The 24,613-nt window shown below is 37.0% G+C and overlaps 1 protein-coding gene and 1 long non-coding RNA gene across 2 annotated transcripts in view; one reads left to right on the plus strand and one right to left on the minus strand.

Annotated features, from left to right (window-relative positions):
- IRAK1BP1 (interleukin 1 receptor associated kinase 1 binding protein 1) overlaps nucleotides 1–1,667 on the minus strand; it is a 36,129-nt gene extending 34,462 nt beyond the window's left edge. The window contains exon 1 of the mRNA XM_027092061.1: nucleotides 1,310–1,667. Within this exon, the coding sequence (XP_026947862.1) occupies nucleotides 1,310–1,624 (315 nt within the window). The 5' untranslated portion in view covers nucleotides 1,625–1,667. The remainder of the gene's footprint in view (nucleotides 1–1,309) is intronic.
- Nucleotides 1,668–1,715: 48 nt separating this feature from the next.
- LOC113612313 (uncharacterized) overlaps nucleotides 1,716–24,613 on the plus strand; it is a 28,005-nt gene continuing 5,107 nt past the window's right edge. The window contains exons 1-3 of the long non-coding RNA XR_003429806.1: nucleotides 1,716–1,759; nucleotides 16,081–16,330; nucleotides 23,236–23,360. This is a non-coding gene — a long non-coding RNA (uncharacterized LOC113612313). The remainder of the gene's footprint in view (nucleotides 1,760–16,080; nucleotides 16,331–23,235; nucleotides 23,361–24,613) is intronic.

Here is a 24,613-nt window from a genome sequence, read left to right on the forward strand (position 1 = left end):
AAGAATGCTCAACATCATTAATCATGAGAGAAATGCAAATCAAAACTACAATGAGATATCTTCTCACACCTGTCAGAATGGCCATCATCAAAAAATCTACAAACAATAAATGCTGCAGAGGGTGTGGAGAAAAGGGTACCCTCTTGCACTGTTGGTGGGAATGTAAATTGATACAGCCACTATGGAGAACAGTATGGAGGTTCCTTAAAAAACTAAAAATAGAACTACCATATGACCCAGCAATCTCACTACTGGGCATATACCCTGAGAAAGCCGTAATTCAAAAAGAGTCATGTACCACAATGTTCATTGCAGGTCTATTTATGATAGCCAGGACATGAAAGCAACCTAAGTGTCCATCGACAGATGAATAGATAAAGAAGATGTGGCACATATATACAATGGAATATTACTCAGCCATAAAATGAAACGAAATTGAGTTATTTGTAGTGAGGTGGATGGATGTAGAGTCTGTCATACAGAGTGAAGTAAGTCAGAAAGAGAAAAACAAATACTGTATGCTAATACATATATATGGAATCTAAAAAAAAAAAAAAAGGTTCTGAAGAACCTAGGTGCAGGACAGGAATAAAGACACAGACGTAGAGAATGGACTTGAGGACACGGGGAGGGGGAAGGGTAAGCTGGGACGAAGTGAGAGAGTGGCATGGACATATATACACTACCAAATTTAAAATAGATAGCTAGTGGGAAGCAGCTGCATAGCACAGAGAGATCAGCTAGGTGCTTTGTGACTCCCTAGAGGTGTGGGATAGGGAGGGTGGGAGGGAGCCGCAAGAGGGAGGAGATATGGGTATATATTTATATGTATAGCTGATTCACTTTGTTATAAAGCAGAAACTAACACCATTGTAAAGCAATTATACTCCAATAAAGATGGTTAAAAAAAAAAAAAGCTTTACCAGGTTGGAGGAAGCCCTGTTTTTCACTTGCTAATTCCGTGGTGCAGAATAAAACAAATGATTTGGTGTCTAGCACACTACTTAGGCAAGCATTTACATCTAATATTTCATGTTTAATACTTCGTCATTTCAACGTTAAAAACAAAATTATTGCAGCAAATATCGCCAAATAAAACCCCATTCAATTTGAATTCTTTTATTTTACAAGTCTCTGCAGCTGATAATTACTTTCATCAAGAAGGATGGACCAAAGATTCACTCTGCCAGGTCCTCGCGCCTTCTAATGCCACCGATGACACAAAAGTCCCAGACGCTCCCCACCCCCCAACCCCCGCCGCCGGGTTTTCTTGGGCAGGCTAGAAGCTCCTCGCCCGCGGAGCTCTCACCTGCACGCCCTGCTGCTGGAGGGTCTGCGTGATGTAGTCCAGGCGGCGGCAAACGCTCTTCTTGGCCTCGGCTGCCGCCTCCTTGGTGCTGCTCATCTGCACGACCACCTGCGCCCGGTCGGGGGTCGCAGACACCTCCGCAGTGCCGCTTACATGCACCTCGCGGGTGGCAGTCTGGGTCTGCGCTGAGGAGAGAGGGCGGCGGAGGCCGGGCAGCGTCTCTCCGCCCGAGAGCAGATAGTTCTCCCGGCCCCGGTCAGCCCAGGGAACCAGTTCCACGAATACCCGGGACTGAGGGGCCTGTTGCACCGACATAGTGAGGGCAGCTGGGTTTCCATAGCAACTCAGAGCCTACGGCGGCCGCAGGGGCCCAAGCGCGTCAGGGCTTGCTCCCGCGCGGCGCAAAGAATGCCGGGATGAGCTTGGAGGTCGAGGAGCTCGTGGCGCGAGGTACTTAAATCCTTGCGGAGCGTCTTAACGCGTCTCCTTTACAAGTTGTTAGCTGAGCGGGTCGCTCTGGTTTTTAACTTGTTTACCTTACGGCCTTTATAAACCGTAGCGAGGTTTCTCTGCGGCTTCCTCTCAGTGAGCTCCCATTTCCACGCGCTCCGTCGGCCTCGGCCGGCCACGTACCTTGCCTGCCTCGGAAGTTTCCTGATAGGCCCCGCGGCGCTTTTATCTTTCTCTAATGCCAGTCTGCGATTGTCACAGCTTTGTCTTTCCTTTTGTCCGACTTTACCATTTTACTTGGGCACAGCTTTTTGGACCGCGCAGCACCTCGGATCGCCAGAGATTTGTGTTGGAATGAACAGCTCTTTACTAGTTTGATCTTGGAAGTTTATGATACCTCGAATCTCAGTTTCATCGTCTATAAAGCTGTGTTGATAATACATTCACATTTGCAGTGTGGTTATAAAGTGTTTGCCATATGGAAAGCAGAAAATAATGGATAGTAGTAATAGCTAAAGCTTTGGCATGCTTTTCAAGTCTCTTGAATTTTCTCTAAAATTCCTGGAATGGTTCTGGCCTTGAATAAGGACAGGCGAAACTCAAGCGGTAGCAAAGCACATACAACATGGACATTACAGGGCCTGTACTACTTAGTTCTTGTCAATACCCTTTGCTTGGCACAACAGAATCCTTAACCCAGTGACCTGCATTAAGTAGGTTTTCTTCTTACCAATAAGTAATGATGTACAAAAATAGCCCTCCTATACCATGAGGAAAAAAATTTTTTTTTGGATAACTAATTTAAAAAAAAAGGACAACTATTCTCTTGAAAGGAGCCTGAACAAGCCAACTGACAATCTTCAGGTAGTTTCCTCTCTATCATTTTTCTTTTATTTCTAATTAGTATAATTCAATTAAATCAGATGGTACCCCCCCACCTTCATTTGGCTCATTACTGGGTGAAGTAGTTTTGTATATATTTATTTTGATGTTTAGCTAAAAACAATTATATGTTAGTATTTTAATTTAAAAACTTTCCCACCATAATTTTTTAAGTAATTTGGGTCACCCAAAATAATGTTTCTTGAATTTCGTAGAAAATTCTTTTTCTTTAATGATAAATGTGGAAAAATATAATCTCCAAAATGAACTATTGAATGAATGAATGTCATAAGTAAGAAGCAATAGGAGTTTTAAGTGCATATAAATATTTAGGGTATGATAAAAGTAGGTTTTAAATAAATGGGAAAATGAGTAGTGGTACAGGGATAATTGGTTGGCTATGTGAAAAAAGAATTGATCTGGATCTTACATCAGGCACTGAAAAAAAATTCAGATGACAAAAAAATAGTAAGAGAACATGGGTGAATATATATATAATTCTGGGAATGAGAAGAACTTTCTAGGCATGATTTCAAATGCAGCAACTGTAAGAAAAGGTCTGAAAAATTTGACTACACTGAAACAACTTCAGTATGTGAAACAAAACAAAAAGATGAGGGGGCAAATAAATTGGGGAAAATGTTTGTGTAAAAAGCGAATAGTCAATGTTTAGTGAGCTCTTACCAGAATAAAATGAAAGAAAACTGCATAATGAACACAGAGGCAAACCGCTGGTTAGTCAGGGCTGCCATAATAAAATACCATGGAGTGGATGGCTTAACAGAAATTTGCTTTCTCTGGAGGCTAGAAATCCAAGATGAAGGTGTTGACAGGTTTAGTGTCTCCTGAGGCCTCTCTCCTTGGTTTGCAGACAGCCTTCTTACTGTGTCCTCACATGCCTTTCCTATGTGTGCAAGCATCCCTGCTATTTCTTTATCTTCTTATAAGAATACCAGTTCTGTTGCATTAGAGCTCTACCCTAATGACTTTATTGAACCTTAATCTCCTCTTTAAAGACCCTGTCTCTAAATATAATCATATTGGGGGTTAGCATCTCAACGTATGAATTTGGGTGGTGGTGGGGACACAATTCAGTCTAAAACACAAGCTAGTAATGCAGAAACACCAGTAGTATATAATGAGAAAAAAAATTTAGTAGTTAAAAAATGCAGATTTTACAATAAATATCCTTTTTTTTGGACTGTCATTTTGGAAAATGACAAAGGAAGTAGGAATGGAGGTGGAATAGATAAAAGATTAATTTTGAAAGAAGAATGGAATAGTTCATGGTGAAAGAACTATATAGTAAATAAAAGAGAAGGATAAACCAAAGCTGACTAAGGTTTCTAGTCAGGAGAACTGGGAAAATGAGAATGATAAGAGTATGTCCATTGTTCAGCTAACAATGACCTAGTTCTCCTTTAGAGTCAATGCTGAGCCTCTAGCAATCATTTTTAATAACATGACTCTTGACTTTGTACTTTACACAATTTGATTAGATGTGCGTTACACAATTTGATTAGATGCAGAATAGGCACTTGATTCCAGCTAGGCCAGTTAGAGGTTTTTTGTTTTTATTATTCATGGGAATCTATATTTACACCAATTTTAAAAATTCAGTCTCTCAGATGGTGGACCATGACACACACACACACACACACACACACACATAACTTTGAGAGATAATAGATTTGCCATTTTTCACATACCATTTCTAGTAGAGAAGCAGAAAATGTCAGTGTGTCAATGTATAGAGAAAAGGAAAGAAAAGAGAGAGGAAGTCACTCAGAGAGGAACAGAGATGAGATTAAGAATCCAAATGCAGTTTCAATTTATGTTTATAGAATTTTCCTTAGTCCTGTCTTCATTCCTGGAGTTCTATAAAATATTCCTGTATCCTTATCGTAAAATCTCACCTGCCTTTTTTTTAATGCATAAGTAGGTTGATTGAGTTTTATGTTATCTTAAAACTAAGCATTTTGACTGATAACAGTGGATAATAGAGGAGGATTCAAAGAAGACTTATATAGCTTTCAGCCATAAGGAATTTATAGAGCACCACACAAAGTGGATCATTAGGTGCACGGTTCAAAGCTTCACTCTTGGAGAAAATTTTGCTTTTCACTGTCATTCAGTTGAATGATTGTCATGCAGCTATTTTGCATTTCCAACTAGAACCTGTTTATCTAGGCAGCCTACCCATAAACCTATCCATAAAACCACAGGCTTTTCCCTCTTCCTTTAGCATTTTATACAAGAAGCCCTATATAACCATTGGTATGAGCTGAGAATGGTGTTATAGTGCAACCTTGGTGAGTGGCATGGGAGTCTGAGTAACCTCTTCATTGAGCTTGCTTATGTCCTCTGGTCCTGCTCATCCTTCCTTTTGTTAATGTGATGTATCACATTGATTGATTTGCAATATTGAACCATCCTTGCATCCCTGAAATAAATCCCACCTGACAATGGTGTATGATCCTTTTTGTATATTGTTGAATGCAGCTTGCTAGTATTTGTTGAGGATTTTTGCATCTATATTCATCAGAGACGTTGGCCTGTAATTTTCTATTTTGTAGTGTCTTTGGTTTTGGTGTCAGGGTAATGGTAATTAATTAATAATAATTAATGATAATGTGGCCTTGTAGAATGAAAATGGGAGTGTTGCCTCCTTTTCAATTTTTTGGACTAGTTTGAGAAAGATAGGTATTAGCCTCTCCTTTTTATATTTGGTAGAATTCCCCTCTGAAGCTGTCTGGTCATGGAATTTGCTGAGAGTTGTGTTATTTATTTATTTATGTATTTATTTTATTACAAGTTCAGTTTCACTACTAGTGATTGGTCCGTTCAGATTGTCTATTTCTTCCTGATTCAGTCTTGAGTGGTTGTATGTTTTTAGAAATTTATCCATTTCTTCTAGGTTGTCCAATTTTTTGGCGTATAACTGTTCATAGTATTCTCATGACTTTTTGGATCTCTGATATCAGTTATTTCTCCTCTTTCACTTCTTATTTTGTTTATTTGGATTCTCTCTCTTTTTTTCTTGATGAGCCTGGCTAAAACTTTATCAATTTTGTTTATCTTTTTAAAAAACCATCTCTTGGTTTCATTGATATTTTCAATTTTTTTTGGTCTCTATTTTATTTCCTCTATGAACTTTATTATTTCCTTCATTCTGCTGACTTTGGGCTTTGTTTGTTCTTCTTTTTCTAATTCCTTTAGATAGTAAGTTAGGTTGTTTATTTGAGATTTTTCTTGCTTACTGAGGTAGGCCTATATCACTGTAAACTTCCTTCTTAGAACTGCTTTTGCTGTATCTGATAGATTTTGGAAAATTGTGTTTCTATTTTCATTTATCTTCAGGTATTTTCTGATTTTCTTTTTCATTTATTCATTGACCAAATAGTTTTTTAGTAGCATGTTGTTTAGTCTCTACATGTTTGTGTTTTTCCCATTTTTCTTTCTATAATTGAGTTCTAGTTTCGTATCACTGTGGTCAGAAAAGATGTTTGATATAATTGCTATCCTCTTAAATTTGTTGAGAATTGTCTTGTGGCCTAGCATGTGATCTATCCTGGAGAACACTCCATGTGCATTTGAAAAGAATGTGTATTCTGCTGTTTTTGGATGGAATGTCCTGTAGATAGCTATTAAGTCCAGTTGGTCTAATATGTCATTTTTAAAAACATTTTTATTGGAGTATAATTGCTTTACAATGGTGTGTTAGTTTCTGCTTTATAACAAAGTGAATCAGCTATACATGTACATATATCCCCATATCTCCTCCCTCTTGTGTCTCCCATCCTCCCTATCCCATCCCTCCAGGTGGTTACAAAGCACCCAGCTGATCTCCCTGTGCTATGTGGCTGCTTCCCACTAGCTATCTATTTTATAACATGTCATTTAAGACTGCTGTTTCCTTATTGATTTTATGTCTGGATGATCTGTCTGTTGACATAAGTGGGGTGTTAAAGTCCCCCACTATTATTGTGTTACTGTCAATTTCTCCCTTTATGTCTGCTAATATTTGCCTTATATATTTAGATGCTCCTATATTACGTGCATATATGTTAACAAATGTTATATTCTCTTCTTGTATTGATCCCTTTATCATTATATATTTCCCTTCTTCATCTTTTGTTATAGACTTTGTTTTAAAGTCTTTTTTGTCTGTTATGAGTATTGCTCCTGCTTCTTTCTTGTCATTTCCATGAAATATCGTTTTCAATTATATCACTTTTAGTCTGTGTGTGACTTTAGTTCTGAAGTGAGTCTCTTATAAGCAGTGTGTAAATGGGTCTTTTAAAAAAATTTATCCAATCAGCCACCCTATGTCTTTTGATTGGAGCATTTAGTCCATTGACATTTAAAGTGATTATTGATAGGTATATGTACTTATTGCCCTTTTGCTACTTATTTTCTAGTTGTTTCTGTAATTCTTTACTGTTCTTTTCTTTAGGTTCTTGTGGTTTGATGATTTTCTTTAGTGCTATGCTTGTGTCCCTTTCTGTCTTGTTTTTGTGTATCTATTGTAGGTTTTTGATTTGTTGTGATTATCATGGGGTTCATATACGTTGACTTATAAATATGTCTACTTGTTTTAAACTAGTAGTCATTTTAGTTCAAACACATTCTGAAAGATCTACCATTTTTACTCCCTTCCCTCACATTTTTTGTTCTTGATATATTTTAACCTTCATGTTTATCCCTGTATTATTTGTTGTAGTTATAGTTGATTTTTACATTGTTTGTCTTTTAATACTAGCTTATTTATCTGATTCATCCTCAGCCTTTACTATATATTTGCCTTTGCTAGTGGGATTTTTCCTTTCCTATAGATATTTCTTGTTATAGCCTTTTCTTTTCCACTTAGAGTAGATCCTTTAACACTTCTTTTATGGTAGGTTCAATATTGATGAACTCTTAGTTTTTCCTTGTCTGAGAAGTTCTTTATCTCTACTTCAATTCTAAGTGATTATCTTGCTGGGTAGATTTTCCTAAGTTGGAGGTTTTCCCTGTTTAGCACTTTAAATATACCATGCTACTCTCTTCTGGCCTGCAAATTTTCTGCAGAAAAATAGCCTTATTGGGCTTCCCTTGTATATGACTCTGTTTTTCTCTTGCTGCCTTTCAAATTATCTCTTTATCTTTTGTCATTTTAATTATGATATGTCTTTGATGATGTCTGTTTGGGTTCATCTTGTTTGGGACCCTCTGTGTTTCCTGTACCTCACTATCTGTTCTTCAGGTTCAGGAAGTTTTCAGCCATAATTTTATCAAATGCATTTTTGGCCCTTTATCGCTTCTCCTGTTGGGACCCCCTATAATGTGAATATTGGTACTGTATTGTTGTCCCAGAGGTCCCTTAGACTATTTTTAAAAATTTGTTTTTCTTTTTGCTGTTCTTATGGGTGATTTCCATTATTCTATCTTCCAGATCACTTATGAGTTCTTCTGTATCACCTAGTCTGCTGTTAATTCCTTTTCATGTGTTTTTCATTTCCATTATTGCGTTCAGTTCTGAATGGTTCTTTTTTATATTTTCTAGTTCCTTGTTAAAATTCTCATTGTGTTCATCTATTATTTTCCCTTATTCAGCTAGCATTCTTATTATTCATGCTTTGAACTCTTTATATGGTAAATTTTTCATTTCTGTTTCATTAATTGTTTTTTCAGGAGTTTGCTCTTGTTCTTTCAATTGAAAAATTTCTCTGTCTTCTCATTTTGCTTAACTTTCTCTGTCTCTGTGAAATTTTTTGAAACAGTTAACCTATTGTGGTCTTGAAGGAGTGTCCTTGTATGGGAATATACCTGTACTGTCTGTATGTATCCAGTGGCTTTGTTGGAAGAGCTGGTTCTGACATGAGCATGAGTCAGTCTTTCCCCAAGGTTTGCTGGAAGCTGTCACCTTGGTAGGAGGTAGGGCTGGAGATGAAGGGGCAGAGCCTCTTGTCCTGCTCATGCTTGGTGTCCCAGATATACTATTTTTATCTTTTGATGGATTTCTGCTGGACTGATTGTATGTTTTGGAGTGTCTGACAGGACCCATCTTTAAATGGGCAATTCTGTACATCTTCAAAAAAAATCTGTTAGAAGAGAATGGAGCAGTATATTCTAAATGCAGAGGTAAAAATGAAATTGAACATGAAGTGTGTATTAGTTAAACTGTCCCTCAAGAATGAGGAAAAAAATAGAGATTTTTTCAGACATACAAAAACTTAGGGAGTTTACCAGTTACAGTCTCTCACTAAAATATTATCATAGAATATGCCTCTGTAGTATTAGTAATTCCAGGGACTTCCCTGGTGGCGCAGTGGTTAAGACTCTGCCTGCCAATGCAGGGGACACGGGTGTGAGCCCTGGTCTGGGAAGATACCACATGCTGTGGAGCAACTAAGCCCATGCGCCACAACTGCTGAGCCTGCACTCTAGAGCCCGCAAGCCACAACTACTGAGCCCATGCACCATAACTACTGAAGCCCATGTGCCTAGAGCTTGTGCTCTGCAACAAGAGAAGCCACCATTATGAGAACCCCGAGCACCACAACAAAGAGTAGCCCCTGCCTGCCACAACTAGAGAAAGCCTGCATGCAGCAAAAAAGACCCAACACAGCCAATAAATAAATTAATTAATTAAAAAAATTAGTAAGTCCAAAGGGAAGGCATGGCATAGAAGAAACAACAACACAGAAATTGATAACATATGTTGAGAAACTTAATTAATTACTTATTAAAAAGGATTTCTTATCTCTGTGTGAGTGGAACCACAGGATATAAAATTTTCAAAAAGGGAAAGGTGCTTAATAATGTCAAATGATACAGATGGGAAAAAAATTTGAGAATGGAGATAAGTCTATTGAATATAATATTTAGAAGATCATTAGTGACTTTCAAAGGATTGTTTCACTAGGAACTGAATGACAAGGGTTAAGGGATGAGTGAGTGACTAGAAAAAGGTAAATATTTGTTAATACTATCTTAAGTTAATACTGCCTTCTGTTTTGCTTTTTTAAGAAAAAATAATTGTATTCAGGCTTTCCAGAAATGAAGGGAGATAATATCCTATTTTATCTCACAAATACCCCAGACACTTCAAATAGCTCTCCTTTTTGTCTTTTTTCATTATTTCCATGTTTGTTTTTTGCTTTATTAGAGGTTGCAGATGTTTATCTTCTGGTACCTGAAATGATATATGTAGAACAGGATAGTGGGCATAGTGTGTGCTGTGTCCATGGAGATTACTGCCAGTCATATTTATTTACTTGTCTCCCCTGCCCAACTTACACAGAGTTCCCAAGTCTAATGATTATATTTTCACCTTGAAAGTTACAAATTAGAGCCACCCCAGGACCAAGCCCCACCCACCAGTAGGCCAGCACTAGCCCCAAGGTGCCCCTAGCCAAGCTGTGCCAGGACCAAAGCCTTCCCACCAGTGGGCCGGCAGCCACTGTACAAGGCAGGGCCTGGCAGCCAACTGGAATGTGGGACAGCCACCTACCAGCCTATTTGTAGTAGTTGGCCCTGCCACAATAAAAGGGCCCACACAGCCCACATAAAGGGCACCCCTAGAGCATGTAGCACTGGTGACCAGAGCAGAGTGTGCTGCTGGGATCCACAGGACATCTCCTATATAAGGCCACTTCTCCAAGATCAGGGAATGTAACTGACTCACCTAATACATAGAAATAAACACTGAGAATTAGGCAAAATGAGGAGACATTGGAATATGTTCCAAATGGAGAAACAAGACAAAACCTCAGAAAAAGAACTAAACAAAGTGGAAATAAGCAATCTACCCGATAAAGAGTTCAAGGTAGTGATCATAAAGTTGCTCACCGAACTTTGGAGAAGAATGGATAAAAATAGTGGGAATTTTAATGAAGAGTTAGAAAACAGAGCTGAAGAATACAATAACTGAAATAAAAAAAATACATTGGAAGAAATCAAAAGTAGATTAGATGATATAATGGAATGGATCAGAGAACTGGATGACAAAGTAGTGGAAATTACCCAAGCTGAAGAGAAAAAAGTTTCTAAAAAATGAGAACATTTTAAGAGACCTTTGTGACAATGTGAAGCATACTAACATTTGCATTATTGGGGTCTAAGAAAGAGATGAGAGAAAGAAAGGGGCAGAGAACTTATGTGAAGAAAAAATAGATGAAAACTTCCCTAACTTGATATAGGAAACAAACAAATTCATGTCCAGGAAGCACAGAGAGTCCCAAGCAAGATGAACCCAATGAGGGCTACACCATAGTACATTCTAATTAAAACAGCAAAAATTAAAGGTAAAAGAGAATCTAAAAAGCAGCAGAGGAAAAGCAACTAGTTACATATAAGGGAACACCCATAAGAAAACCAGTTGATTTTTCAGCAGAAACTTTGCAGGTCAGGAGGTGGAGAACTCCAAAGGAGTTCTTCCAATCCAAATTGGAAAGGAAGAAGTAAAACTGTCACTGTTTGCAGTGATATTATTTGTAGAAAACTGTAAGTACATACCAAAAAAAACTATTAGGAATAGTGAATGAATTAAGTAAAAGAGCTGGATACAAAATCAATATACAGAAATCTGTTGCATTTATATACACTAGTAATGAACTATCAGAAAGAGCAATTAAGAAAACAATCTCACAATTGCACCAAAAAAGAATAAAATACCTAGGAATAAATTTAACCAAGGAGGTGAAAGACCTGTACTTAGAAAATTGTAAGACGTAAATAAAAGAACTTGAGGATGACACAAACAAATGGAAAGATACAATGTGCTCATGGATTGGAGCAATTAATATTTTTAAAATGTCCATACTACCCAAGGTAATTTACAGATTCAGTACAATCCCTATGTAAATACCAATGGCAGTTTTCATGGAACTAAAACAAATAATTTAAAAAATTGTATGGAATCAGAAAAGACCCCAAATAGGCAAAACAACCTTGAGAAAAAGGAGCAAAGTTGGGTGTATCACACTCCTTTATTTCAAACTATACTACAAAGCTATAATAATCAGTGGTACTGGCACAAAAACAGACACATATCTCAATGGCACAGAATAGAAAACCCAGAAGCAAACCCACACGTCTATGGTCAGTTAATCTATAACAAAGGAGGCAAGAATATACAGTGGGGAGAAGACAGCCTCTTCAGTAAATGATGTTGAAAAAACTGGACAGCTACATGTAAAAGAATGAAACTGAACCACTTTCTTGCACCATATAAAAAAATAAACTCAAAGTGAGCAAGACTTAAATTTGAGACCTAAAACCATAAAACTCCTAGAAGAAAATGTAGGCAGCACCCTCTTTGATATCAGCCTTAGCAATATTTTTTTGGATGTGTCTCCTCAGGAAAGAGAAACAAAAGCAAAAATAAACAAATGGGACTACATCAAACTAAAAAGTTTTTCACAGCAAAGGAAACCATCAATAAAATATAAAGGCAGCCTACTGAATGAGAGAAGTTATTTGCAAATGATTTATGTGATAAGGAGTTAATATCCAACATATACAAATAATGTATGCAACTCAACATCAAAAAAAGAAACGATTTGATAAAAAAATTGGTAGAGGACCTGAATACTGAATAAACATTTTCCCAAATAAGACATACAGGTGGCGAACAGACACATAAAAAAATGAGCAGCATCACTAATCATCAGGGAAATGCAAATAAAATGCAAATAAATGCAAATAAAAATGCAAATAAAAACCATGAGATAGTACCTCACACCTGTCAGAGTGGCTTTTATCCAAAAGACAACAAATAACAAGTTTTGATTATGATGTGGTCAATCATTAGAGATCTAACAGGGCACAGTGAGGTAGATGCTAAAAAGTCATCACAATTATCAAAGAAAAAAGATGTAAAAAGTTTGTTAAAGTAAGAGAGAGAAATACCATGGGAAAGAAAACACAGAATTTGGAAGCTAGAAGAAGCATAGTCTGATTTTACAGATGGACATACTAGAACAAACCAAAAAGTGTTTAAATTTACATACCCCAGATTATGGGGTGGAGGCAATCTAATGATCTTTCCACTGTGCCTTGCTGCTGCCCAGCGATCATAGAGGCCTACTGCTATTGTAAAAGCTCTTTTTCAAAGCAAATGAACAAATAATCTGCTTTATCTCTAACCTTTCTTGACTTCTATAACACTCTATTCTTCTTGTTTTACTTCCTTCTCTGGTCATTTTTATACTGTATACTTTACTGACTTCTTTTTCTGACTGACTCAGTCCTCAGCCTACTTCTTCTGTCTAAATTTGTAACTATTTTCATGTATTCAGTTTTCACTTTTACTGACTCAGTTTTCTTATTTGTAAAATGAGAAAACCGGAGTAGCTTCTTTTTTACTTTTAAAAGCCGGGTCAATGACAATATAAAATGATGGATGTCATAAATTTTTATCTTAAAAGCCAGCATTGTCTGAACAGACACTTCACCAAAGAAGATGTACAGATGGCAAGTAGGCATATGAAAAGGTGTTCAATATCATATGCCCTTAGGGAGTTGCAAATTAAACAACAATGAGATACCACTACATCCCAATTAGAATGGCCAAAATTCAGAACTCTGATAACAGCACCAAGGGTTGATGATCATGTGAAACAACAGGAGCTCTCATTCGTTGTTGATGGGAATGCAAAATGGTACAGCCACTTTGGAAGGCAGTTGGGCAGTTACTTCTGAAACTAAACATTTTTTATCATATGATCCAGCAATTGTGCCCCTTGGTATTTACCCAAAGGAGTTAAAAACTTAGGTCCACACAAAAACCTGCACATGGATGTTTATAGCAGCTTTATACGTAATGCCAAAATTTAGAAGCAAGCAAGATGTCCTTCAGTACATGACTGGAAAAATAAACTGTGGTACATCCAGATAATGGAGCACTATTCAGTGCTAAAATGAAATGAGCTACCAAACCATGAAAAGATACAGAGAAACCATATTACTAAGTGAAATAAACCAATCTGAAAAGCTACATACTGTTTGATCTCAACTATAGGACATTCTGGAAAAGGCAAAACTATGGAGACACTAAAAAGATCAGTGGTTGCCGGGGATTAGGAGGGAGGGAGGGAAGAATAGGCAGAGCTCAGAGGATATTTAGGGCAAACTATCCTATATGATAAGACAATGGTAGATACATGTCATTATTCATTTGTCAAAACCCATAGAATGTATAAAACCAAAAGTGAACCCTAATGTAAACTATGAACCTTGAGTGATTGTGTTGTGTCAATGTAGGTTCATCAGTTGTAATGAATCTACTACTGTGGTGCAGGACGTCGATAATGGGAAGGTTGTGTGTGTGTATGGGGACAGACTTTCTATGGGAACCCTGTATGTTCTGCTTGATTTTGCTTTGGGCCTCAAACTGCTCTAGAAATACAGTTTATTAATTAAAATAAAAAACAGCGTTGTGTTGACAGTATTTTAAAAGGCAAAGGTATTTAGGGTAAAGTGACATGTATTGTCAGGATATGAACTGGAAATTTATGTCCTCTGAAGCTTAGTTGCTTTATATTTAAATGAATTATATGTATAAATATATGTATATATTTCAGAAAATATTAATAACCACTGGTACTAGAGTTCCACTTAGGGAACTGTCTTCATTTAGGAAAATGCCTTGATAAACTTCCATGACTGTGGAAGGTGAGGCCTTTTCAGTGAGGTGTAGAAGGAGGCTGCAATACAAAGAGAGAACTAAACAGTTATGCATAAAGAAGTGAACATAGATGTGGAGGAGGAATGCCAGGAAGAAAGACAAGGGAGGATGGAGTTAGAAAAAAGGCCATAAAACATAGGTAGCAGGCTGAATCTGTGGAGAAAGATAGAAAAATTCCTATGCCACTATGACGGCATAGTAGCTGAGAACTTTAAAGGCCTTTTGGCAATGTAACAACTCATGGCATTGCAGTGTCTGTGTGGTTTGGGGGAAATCAAGGAAAGAAGCTCTGTATAGAACAAAGAGAAGCAATCATCTCTAAGAGGTGAGGTGTGTGTCATCAGTACTTCAGCAGAAGTAAGAGCTATGGTTGACCATGAGAAAGCAAGTACATGGGACTAAGGGCACTGGAATTTCTCATAGGAGCCTTTCTCAGAGGATGAGGTTCCAGTTGACAGATCAGATGACTGGATTCACAGGACGATTATGGGGATATTTGAAGGTGTGCAGCACACATGGTAGTAAAAATTTAAGTAAACACACAACTTCCAATGGTCTCCTATAGTCCTGCCTCACTTTTCAAGCTGAGACAGACTTGGCTTTGAGGATTATCTCTGAGTAAGGTAGTAGGGAAGCTCTGATGGAATAAAACTCTTACCCAGTACCTAACAGAGCATGGCAGAAAACTGCCTATCTGAAAATGCCATTCACCGAGATTCAGAAAAAGGTCTAACCCAAGTCATGTCCCCATAAGAATAGAATTAAGATATGTAATCTTTTTTTTTCCAGATTTGTAGAAACATGGTAGAGTCACATGAAGTTTAGAAAGTATCATATTTTTGAGAACAGTGAAAGATTGTCCCAAGGAGGGTTAAGGTTAGATAAGTAACCTTCTGAGAATGGCAATAGAACTGAAAAAGGAAACAAATTATATTCTCTCAGAAACGTGTTCATAAGATTTAGTAGAGTCAGGAATACTGACTAACATGATATGGAAGTGCTCCTAAGATGCAATGAATACAGAAACAGAGAAAAAAAACATAGCAAATGACTAGCACCATTGGCTCTTCCCTTTTTCTTTATCATAGTTACCATCCTTTTAGATAACTTTCCTGTCTGTTTGCTTCTAGACTTTCGCACCCAAACCAATTGCATAATTCAATGGCCACTAAAAGAAATTTGTTCACTTGCATCAGTAATTTAGAGCCCAACGTGATCTTTCATATCAAATTCAAGTTTCAAGTCTTTGAACCTCCATGTTTCTTATTTGTAGTTCTAGTAGTTTTTGCCTATCTAATCTTTTGATGTGTCTTGATTTCTATCTCATTTATAGCCAAATTAGCTTAATGATTTCCATATATATCTTTTTATATATGGAAATATATAAAAATTGTTATACGGAGACAACAATTTTATCAACCCTTCATAGCCAGCTCACTAGGCATCTGCCTATGAAGAAAATACTCCGCTTTCATCTTAATCACTTCATGTTCTGTCCTTACCATTTGCTTGATCATCCCACTGAGGTCAGTATACTGAGGTGGTGACAGTTCCTGTGAGTTCTGCAGTGTTACTTAGAAAGAGCATGGGCTTTTGGGTCCTACAGACCTGTGGTTGAATGTTGTTTTCTAGATCTGTGACCTTAGGGAATTTATTTGAATGTTTCAGAGACTCAGTGTCCTTATCTGTAAAATGTGCCTGCTGCAGAGACTGCTAATGTTTCCCTTTTATTCTTGGGCACAATAAATATTTTCAGCCTCTCTTGCAGACTGGTGTGTCCAGGCCTGAATTCTGGCAATGGATTGCTGGTTGGAAAGAAAAAGCACCACTTCCTGCTTGGCTCATAAAAATCCCCCAAGTGCGCTCTTCTCTTCTTTTCTCCATCTGCTGGCTTACTGGGGAGGACTCCAGAGACCTATGAGAAACAAGAACTTTAAGACAGAAGAAGCCTTGAACAGAGTCTGCTGCCACTCCTTTGCCACCCCATCAGATGTAAGCAAGAAATAACATTTATTTTGGTAAGTCACTGAAACTTGGAGGATGTTTGTTTCAGCAGTTAGCCTACCCCAACTAATACACCTTTAGGATTATTATAAAGATTACACGAGGAATCTTTATAAAGTATCTGACATAAATTAAGCGTTCAGTAAATGACAGTTATTGTCACCATCATCCTTTACATGTATAAGCATGTGAGTATTCAGGCATTGCAGGTACCAGGATTCCCCCAAATGATCAGACCGACAGGATCTGAGTTGGCAGGACTGACTTCTTGCTGCTACTCTTACAGTTAGACCCATTGGTATTTCTCAGATTCCTTGGAATTATAAATGATTAATTCATTTAGTTATAGATTTTTAAATTCAGTTATAGTTGACATATAACATTATATTAGTTTCAGATATACAATGTAATGATTCGATATTTGCATTTATTGAAACAATTACCACGTTACATCTAATCAACATCCAGTTATAGATTTTGACATCACATATTTAATCCTTTTGTTGGCCTGTTCATTTTATTCTCTGTCATTGTACCATGTGATACCCCTAACTTAAGTCACATGTTTCATACTGTGATTGTGTACCATTTAGGATCCAGGGGAGAGAGACTAGACTAGTGCTGTTCAGTAGAAATGCAATGCAAGCCACAAATATAATTTAAAATTGTCTAGTATTGATAGTTACGTTAGAAAAGTTTAATAAAACCCAGGTGAAATTAATTTTAATAATTCATTATCTAACCTAGTATATCCAAAACATTAAAATTTCAACATGTAATCAGGATTCTTTGCATTCTTCTTTTCATGCTGATTCTTTGACATCAGTGTGTATTTTACACCAACAGCCTGTTTTGATTTAGACTAGGCTGATTCCAAGTGTTCAATAGCCACATTTGCATAATGGCTGCCATATTATACAGCTCAGGAATGGGCAAATGAAAAGACCTATCACCACTTCTGAAAAAAAATCTTCAAAGTCATGTGCTACATTTTCTTTGTAGAGAGAGGATAGCATTATTCTTATTGTTCTGGGAGACTAGACGTAGGAGGGCAAACATTCAGATCATCAGGTTCAGGAGATGGACATTTTACTTATAGGTGTCATTTATCTGGAGATACAAGTCAGGAACCTTCTTTGTAGCTCTATCTTCTGTGGTACTTTGTACATAGAAGGCTCTTACTGAGAGTCTTCAATGGGATGATCAATGTTCATACAATTATGTATTCAACATTCATAAATTTATAATAAAAATATTTATAACTTTTACAGGAAAACTAACATTTTGAGCTTGTGTGCTAAGGGAAGCCATGCAAGATCCTGGTATATGGTAACCCCAATGTCTAAGTTAGCAATAAAATGTTTATTTTTCTTAAGGAAAAACTAATTACTCCTGGCCTCAGTTTTCAAAGGAAATTTAACATTTTTGTATAAAGCATAGACTTCAGAAATCCATTACTGTATATTGAAATGCACGTCTATCCTTGTTTAATGAAAGCATAGGAATTAGTCACTTTCCAGTGTATAAAAAAAGAGTTTAGTTCAAAGACATTGGATTTACCAAAGTAAACAGTATTTGAATAGAATAGTTACTTTAAAGATGTCAGGCAGTCCCTCCTAGGAAGGAAATAATATGTTGCAAGTTTGAAAGAAAATGGTTTACATAAGATGTCATTTCATGAAAAGGAAATAATGTCTTTGATATTCAAATCACCAAAAAAGAATTTAACACACTGTGCTAGAGAAACCAGAGATAACATTTGATGGTTAGAAAAGATAGGGTTTTAAGAAAAAAATGTTACCTCGTTTTCCTCTTCCATCACAGAAGGGAGATTAGGTATATGAGGAGTTAGATATTAGATATATGGGGGAGTTAGGGGGAAAGTAACATATACAAATCAGATGGTATAAGGAAAAATTAATAAAGCTAAATGCAGATTGTTAAATGGTAATGGAAAGAGGTCATTTTTTTAAAAAGATTTATTTTATTCTTTATTTATTTAATTAATTTATTTTTGGCTGTGTTAACTCTTAGTCATGGCACGTGGGATCTTTCGTTGTGGTGCACGGGCTTCTTTCTTGTTGTGGCATGCAGGTTTTCTCTCTAGTTGTGGCATGTAGACTCCAGGGTGCATGCGCTCTGTAGTTGTGGTGCACGGGCTTAGCTGCCCCATGGCATGTGGGATATTAGTTCCCTGACCACGGATCAAACCCGCATCCCTTGCATTGTAAGGCAGATTCTTTACCACTGGACCACCAGGGAAGTCCCAGAGGTCATGTTAAACATAACTATATATATTTAAAACTATAGTCATTATGTTGTATAATATATCCCCAGTACTTGTTTATCTTATAAACACACTGTATATTAAAATTAGAGTGCACTGTCGGTGGCAATGTAAATTGGTACAGCCATTATGCAAGTTTCTCAAAAAATTAAAAATAGAACTACCATTTGATACAGCAATCATACTTCTCCACTGTCATTTCCAGCTACTCCTTACCCACCACACTACAGAGAACTGAAGACTAGGCTTGCTCTTAATGCAAAAGGCATGGCTTCACAGTCATAAACTAGGAATAGAGGACTAGCTCAGCTGTTTTACTTCTGGTAGGAGACAGAGGGGCTTTAGATGAACTCTCCAAAAGCAAAGCCATAGGTTTGGGGAGATGTTCTCTGGCCTTCAACTTGCATGTAGCTATCAATTTAGTAGTTGGCTCATTAGGTGACTTAGAATACATTTTGCAATGTTTTATTCTTGGAAAATTTATCAAGAAGTTACATTTATTAATTTTTTAAGGTCAGATGATTCTGACCTTAAAAAAAACTGCTGATTACAATTATTACAGCCTTGCTTTATATCATTGGATTGTTTACTTTCAAAATTGATTCTCTCTCTCTCTCTCTCTTTCTTTCTCTCTACTTTTGAAGGGGCCAGGAAAAGAAAGTTTTGGGTAAGAAAATTTTAAACAAGTTTTTTGTTACGTGAACTTAGGCCTTAAGCACTGTAGTTATAGTGCCTGATGGGTAAAATTGCCTTGCCTTTAAGGAAGATTCATAATAGTTAAAAAAAAATTAACCCTTATAAGAAAATTTCAGCATAAATTGTTTGAACCAATGAAAAATTCAGTTCTTTAATTCATCTTTTTGTATCTTCACTGGCTTTAACTTAAGAAGAATAAAGATATGTAGAAAATGAAGCAATATGATTTCTTAGAAAGATATTGATAGTTTCTTTTACTTTCATTATCAAAATAAGTACTTTTCTTAAGTAGGATGAAAATACTGATTCACCTCTGTAAAACTTCAATCCCTACTTTGGGTGACTAGTACCCTGGATTTGCTGTGGGTCTCTTGGAAGTTTGAGCTATAATGGCCCCTTGACACAAGGAGCAGCAGACTGTACAAGTCTCCTGACAGACAAAGTAGGGAGAGCAGTGAAAAACTTTGATTTCTAGAGAGAAGACAGCAATGGAACTGTTCCTTGACTTCCGTGGTTGTTTGCCACAACTCTTCAAAAGTTTACAGTCAGAACATTTATTTATAAAGCATGAAATATACAGTCATGCTTTTTACTTCTAATTGTGGATACCTAAATTATGCATTTTTGGCCTATTATGGCTAATCTGGAAAATAATAGTTTCATTATATAGTATCATCTACAGACTCCTTGGACTGTTCTAGAATTATATGACATGAATGCTAAATTTCTATGACATTTAAGTATGGATGCTCCCCATGCTATTTAAAGCTAATAATAATAATCCCCTAAATTCACATTTTAATGAAGCAAAAAAAAAGAAAACTGATTAGGTTCAAGTGCATAAAGTTCATGCTGCAGGAAATGTTGTTTACTAAATTCTTCCGTTTACTAAAAAATTAAAAATGGCTCTTTTAAGGAGCCATTTCTGTACTGAGTATGGAAAGGCATAGACACTATATTAAAATTTAGGATAATGCATATGTTTAAGTTTTGTTGTCTCCAAAACACTTTGGTATTGACTGGTTCGTGTATGAAAAACATGAGTTTCTATGCCATCATGCTGACTAGAAACTTCTTCAGATTGTCCAGTGGCTTGAGAGAACTTGAAGTAACATTTTAAGCAGTAGCTCCCAAAAATGTACATTACTTAGTAAGTTTTGTACTTAAATATTACTGTTTTTCACATGATTTTAATAGGTATGTTTTAAAAGACTTGCTCCCCCTTATTCCCTGTCCTCGGTTGTATTATTTTTCCCAGCTATTCACGGCCTTTCCTGCAGGAGAATTGTACTTCCCAGCCCCAGGCTTGGCCATGTGCTTTTCTTCGTGAGCATGAATGATAGATACATATTGGCTAAGCAGAAACATTACTTGCCATCAATCATTCCACTGTTGTTCTTTTCCCTCTGTCACAAGAAGTGTGCATCATGGATAGGGGTTGTTCCTTCAGCTTGGATCCTGGAAAGATGTGTGGGACAGAATCACAGCCAATCTGCAGTCAGTTTATGATGTGATGTGGGCCAGAGATAAACCTTCATTCTTGTAAACAACAAGATTTGAGGGTTGCTTTTTAACCACAGCAGAAACTAGCAAAAGCTGACTTCTCAGACTGTAGTTATAGCCCTTGTTGAAACAAAAAAAAGGGGGAGGCTAGGAGGTTATATAACTCAACTCTGTTCCACCAACCTCCACTTCAGCCTACAATTGCTTGGGTCCAATCCACCTTTTTTTTTTTTTTCTTGAGAATTTGAACAAAGAGACATAGACTGTTGTGTTCAGTTATGGCGTACTTGAGTTGAAAGGTCTTGTAGAGCAAGGGTTAGAGTTGGCTCCACAAGCTAAAGTTATGAGGCAGCAGAAGGTATTAGTGGAAGCTAATGCAGATTATTATAACAGTTAACATTTACTGAGAGCTCACTTTGGGCCAAACGTTACTTCAAGCGCATTCTATCTCTTTTGATCCTCATATCCATGCTATGAGCAGAGCCATGTTGAAACTTACAATTGCAATAAGCACTGAAAAGATTATGGTGCTTTGTCATCCCTCCCCTAATGCAAGCACACACCAAATGGAATTTCAAATAACTATTAGTTGTTAATATCACTACTTTGATGACCATTTTGATGCTTTTTCATATCCATTAAAAATGTTTTATCATTTCGTCTTGACAACCCTGCTTTACTGGTACAATGAGTACATCCTTATTCTGCCTATGGGGTAACATATCACTGCTTTTGAGGTAGGTACTAATTATTATTCCATTTTACAAATAAAAGAGTGAAAGCTTCAAGAGGTTAAAAGTTTGTCTGTGGTCTTATAGATAGTAAGGGTTAGAACTGGGTTTAGAATTGAGGTTCAAACTCAGATTTATTAGGTATCAAAATCAGTGTACTTAGCCATAGCAGGAAAAAAAAGAGATTAGTGGCTAGGCAGCTCCTGAGAGACAGCAAGAAGGATCTATGCTCTTGATTTTCCAGTTTCTAGTTCCCAAGCAGCCTGGCTCTACTTAATATACTGCCCTTATATGTAGATGGGGGTTAGGGGATGGGAGGGGGAAGGGAAGCCAAGAAAAGTGCCCTCATCCATTTGCTTTTAGTGTTACTCTCCATTAGAGGTATCCTTAAACAGTACTGTACTTTACTAGATTTTAGTGAAATGACTGTGCAGTTTTTGCTAAAGCCTCTTTCACATTAGGCCACAGACACGAGTGCAAACAGCTAGGCTGGGGCAGATGGAATGACAGCTACTCAGAATGTGTAAAAATTTGGCAAATAAGACTTTGTTACTTGATCAAACTTATTGTGCCTGGTTCTTCTACTTCTTAGAATAAGTCCTGTCTTCTGTTGTTCCTCAGTCTCTCATGTAAAAACTTCTGTCTTGTGTAGTGACTCAGTTTCCCAGATATGCCTGTACATTTCTGACCCCAGATGGTAGTGGTAAGAGTGTTTATTCTCTAATCAGACTGCTATCAATAGCATCACGTGCTAGGCATGACCTTGGGTAAGTTACTCTTCTAAGTCTCTGTTTAACAGTACCTACCACATTGGGCTATTGAGTGAGTGAATACATAGAAGTTTCTGGCACAGGCTGAGTGATGAATGAATGTTGCCTGCTTGGTTATTTATTGTCTACATACAGTGCCTAGTGTGCTTACCAGCTGATAATCCTTTGAAATTACTTTGAGGCCTAGAGTTTCCAATCCTATAGTTTAGAAAGCGCAGAATCTAAGTTCATCAAAATGGAGTAAGCCTTTAAGGTATTTGGGGTTTTCTCTTAAAAGGGAGTTGAAATATTGAAAGGATCTTCCAAAGTCAAGTCTTCCCTGAAAGCCCCTGTGTTGCTGCTCTCTCTGGTCAACATTATTCAGTTTCACTGCCAAGCATGGTGCAAAGGAGTTCCTTACACTAATTGTAGCTGGATTGATCCTGGTTAGGGATTCCCTATAGGGACTAAAATTCAAGACCTTCAGCTGTTTAATTATGATCTGATGTTTTAAGACTTGAAGTTTTGCTGTATCCTTCCCTTCTGCAATTTATGGACTTTTGGTAATTGGTGGTGTAGTAGGGAGCCTCTCCCTGTAATCACAAGGCATGGACCAAGAATTCTCCGTTCTCTATCATCCGTAGGCACAGCGCCTCAGCTGTTAAGAAGTTTCAGCTAGGGGTATCTATAGCATGCAATCATATTGACTAGAGTTTAGACCAGTGATTTTCAAACTTCAGCATACATCAGAATCACCTGGAGGGCTTGTTAAAATGTAATTTTTGGTCTTTGTCCTCTGAATTTCTGATTCATTAGCTCTGGGGAGGGTCTGAAAATTTGCATTTCTAACAAGTTCTCTAGGACATGATATTGCTGGTCCAGATACATAGAAATATTCCTATAATTGTCACGCTAAAAAGTGTTTAAAAATTTAAATTGTCTTCTCTTCATAGGGATTTTGCCATTGAAGAATCTTTTTATAAACCAATATCATATCAGATATGGATATATTTGACTGACAGACACAACTGTATAAAAATTATTGAAAGGGACATACTGAATTTGCTCTCAAACCAAGGTATATAGTTACAGCATTCATTTGTATGCTGACTGCTTTTTATTTTGTAATTATAAAAGTTAAACAGAAACATATTTGGGTGAAGTACAAAGATAAGAAAAATTGGATTTAATAACATGAAACAGATTTTTTTTAGTGATTGAAATTTTTTATTTAAAAGTATTTTTTCAACTTTACTGAAGTATGATTGACAAATAAAAATTGTATTTATTTAGGTTGTACGAGTTTTTATTTATTTATTTTTTTGCGGTACGCGGGCCTCTCACCGTTGTGGCCTCTCTGTTGTGGAGCACAGGCTCCGGACGCGCAGGCTCAGCGGCCATGGCTCACGGGCCCAGCCGCTCCCCGGCATGTGGGATCTTCCCGGACCGGGGCACGAACCCGCGTCCCTTGCATCGGCAGGCGGACTCTCAACCACTGCGCCACCAGGGAAGCCCATGTACAAGTTTTTTAAAGGTATACAAGGTAGTATAGTGAAGTGATGACCATAATCCAGTTAATTAACATATCTATTATATCACACAGTTACCTGAAACAGATTCTCAAGAAGTATAATGCAGTTTTACTTTTGGGGGCTATATTTTTATAGAAATCAAAATAGGTTATGACCTAATTTGAAAGGCCTAAAATAACACTGATGAAACTTACATTCTTTGCTGAACACTGATGAATGAGACTTAAACATATTTACTCCTAACAAGTCAATGTGCTCAAGAGGTATGTGAACTGATATTAAGAACAAACATGTATTAACTGTTTATTATATGCCAGCCATTGTGCCAGATTCTTTCAATATATTAACTCTTCATTCTCACACAGTCGTTTAAGATAGATATTAATGTACTCATTTTAAAGATGAGAGGACTGAGGCTCAGAAAGTTTGAGTGACTTGCTTTGGTCATATATCTAGGTATTATTTGAGGGAAATTCTCACTCTCAGGTTTTAGCTTCTAATCAGTATTTGATATAGATTTTAGATCAGGGCGGAATTGAGAAGTCTCTGCATTGTCACTTTTTAACAACCTTTCCTCCTTCAGAAAATACACTCTTACCCTTTAAGTACGCAGGTTCTTCCTGATTTCTAGTCATTTATCTCTATCAAGAGGTTTCATTTTTCATTTGCATGTGAGAACACTCACACTAATGTGTTCACTCTGGCCTTTTAATCTTCTGTTAATTAAAGGCTCTGTTTCCTATTGAAATTTTAGGCAATATTGTGCAGGAGACTTGTTTTTTGAACAAAGTAAAATTCT

Source organism: Aethalodelphis obliquidens, unplaced genomic scaffold, assembly GCF_003676395.1.
Source record: "Aethalodelphis obliquidens isolate GAN/ISIS:26980383/991018 unplaced genomic scaffold, ASM367639v1 scaffold3, whole genome shotgun sequence".
Taxonomy (NCBI): Eukaryota; Metazoa; Chordata; class Mammalia; order Artiodactyla; family Delphinidae; genus Aethalodelphis; species Aethalodelphis obliquidens.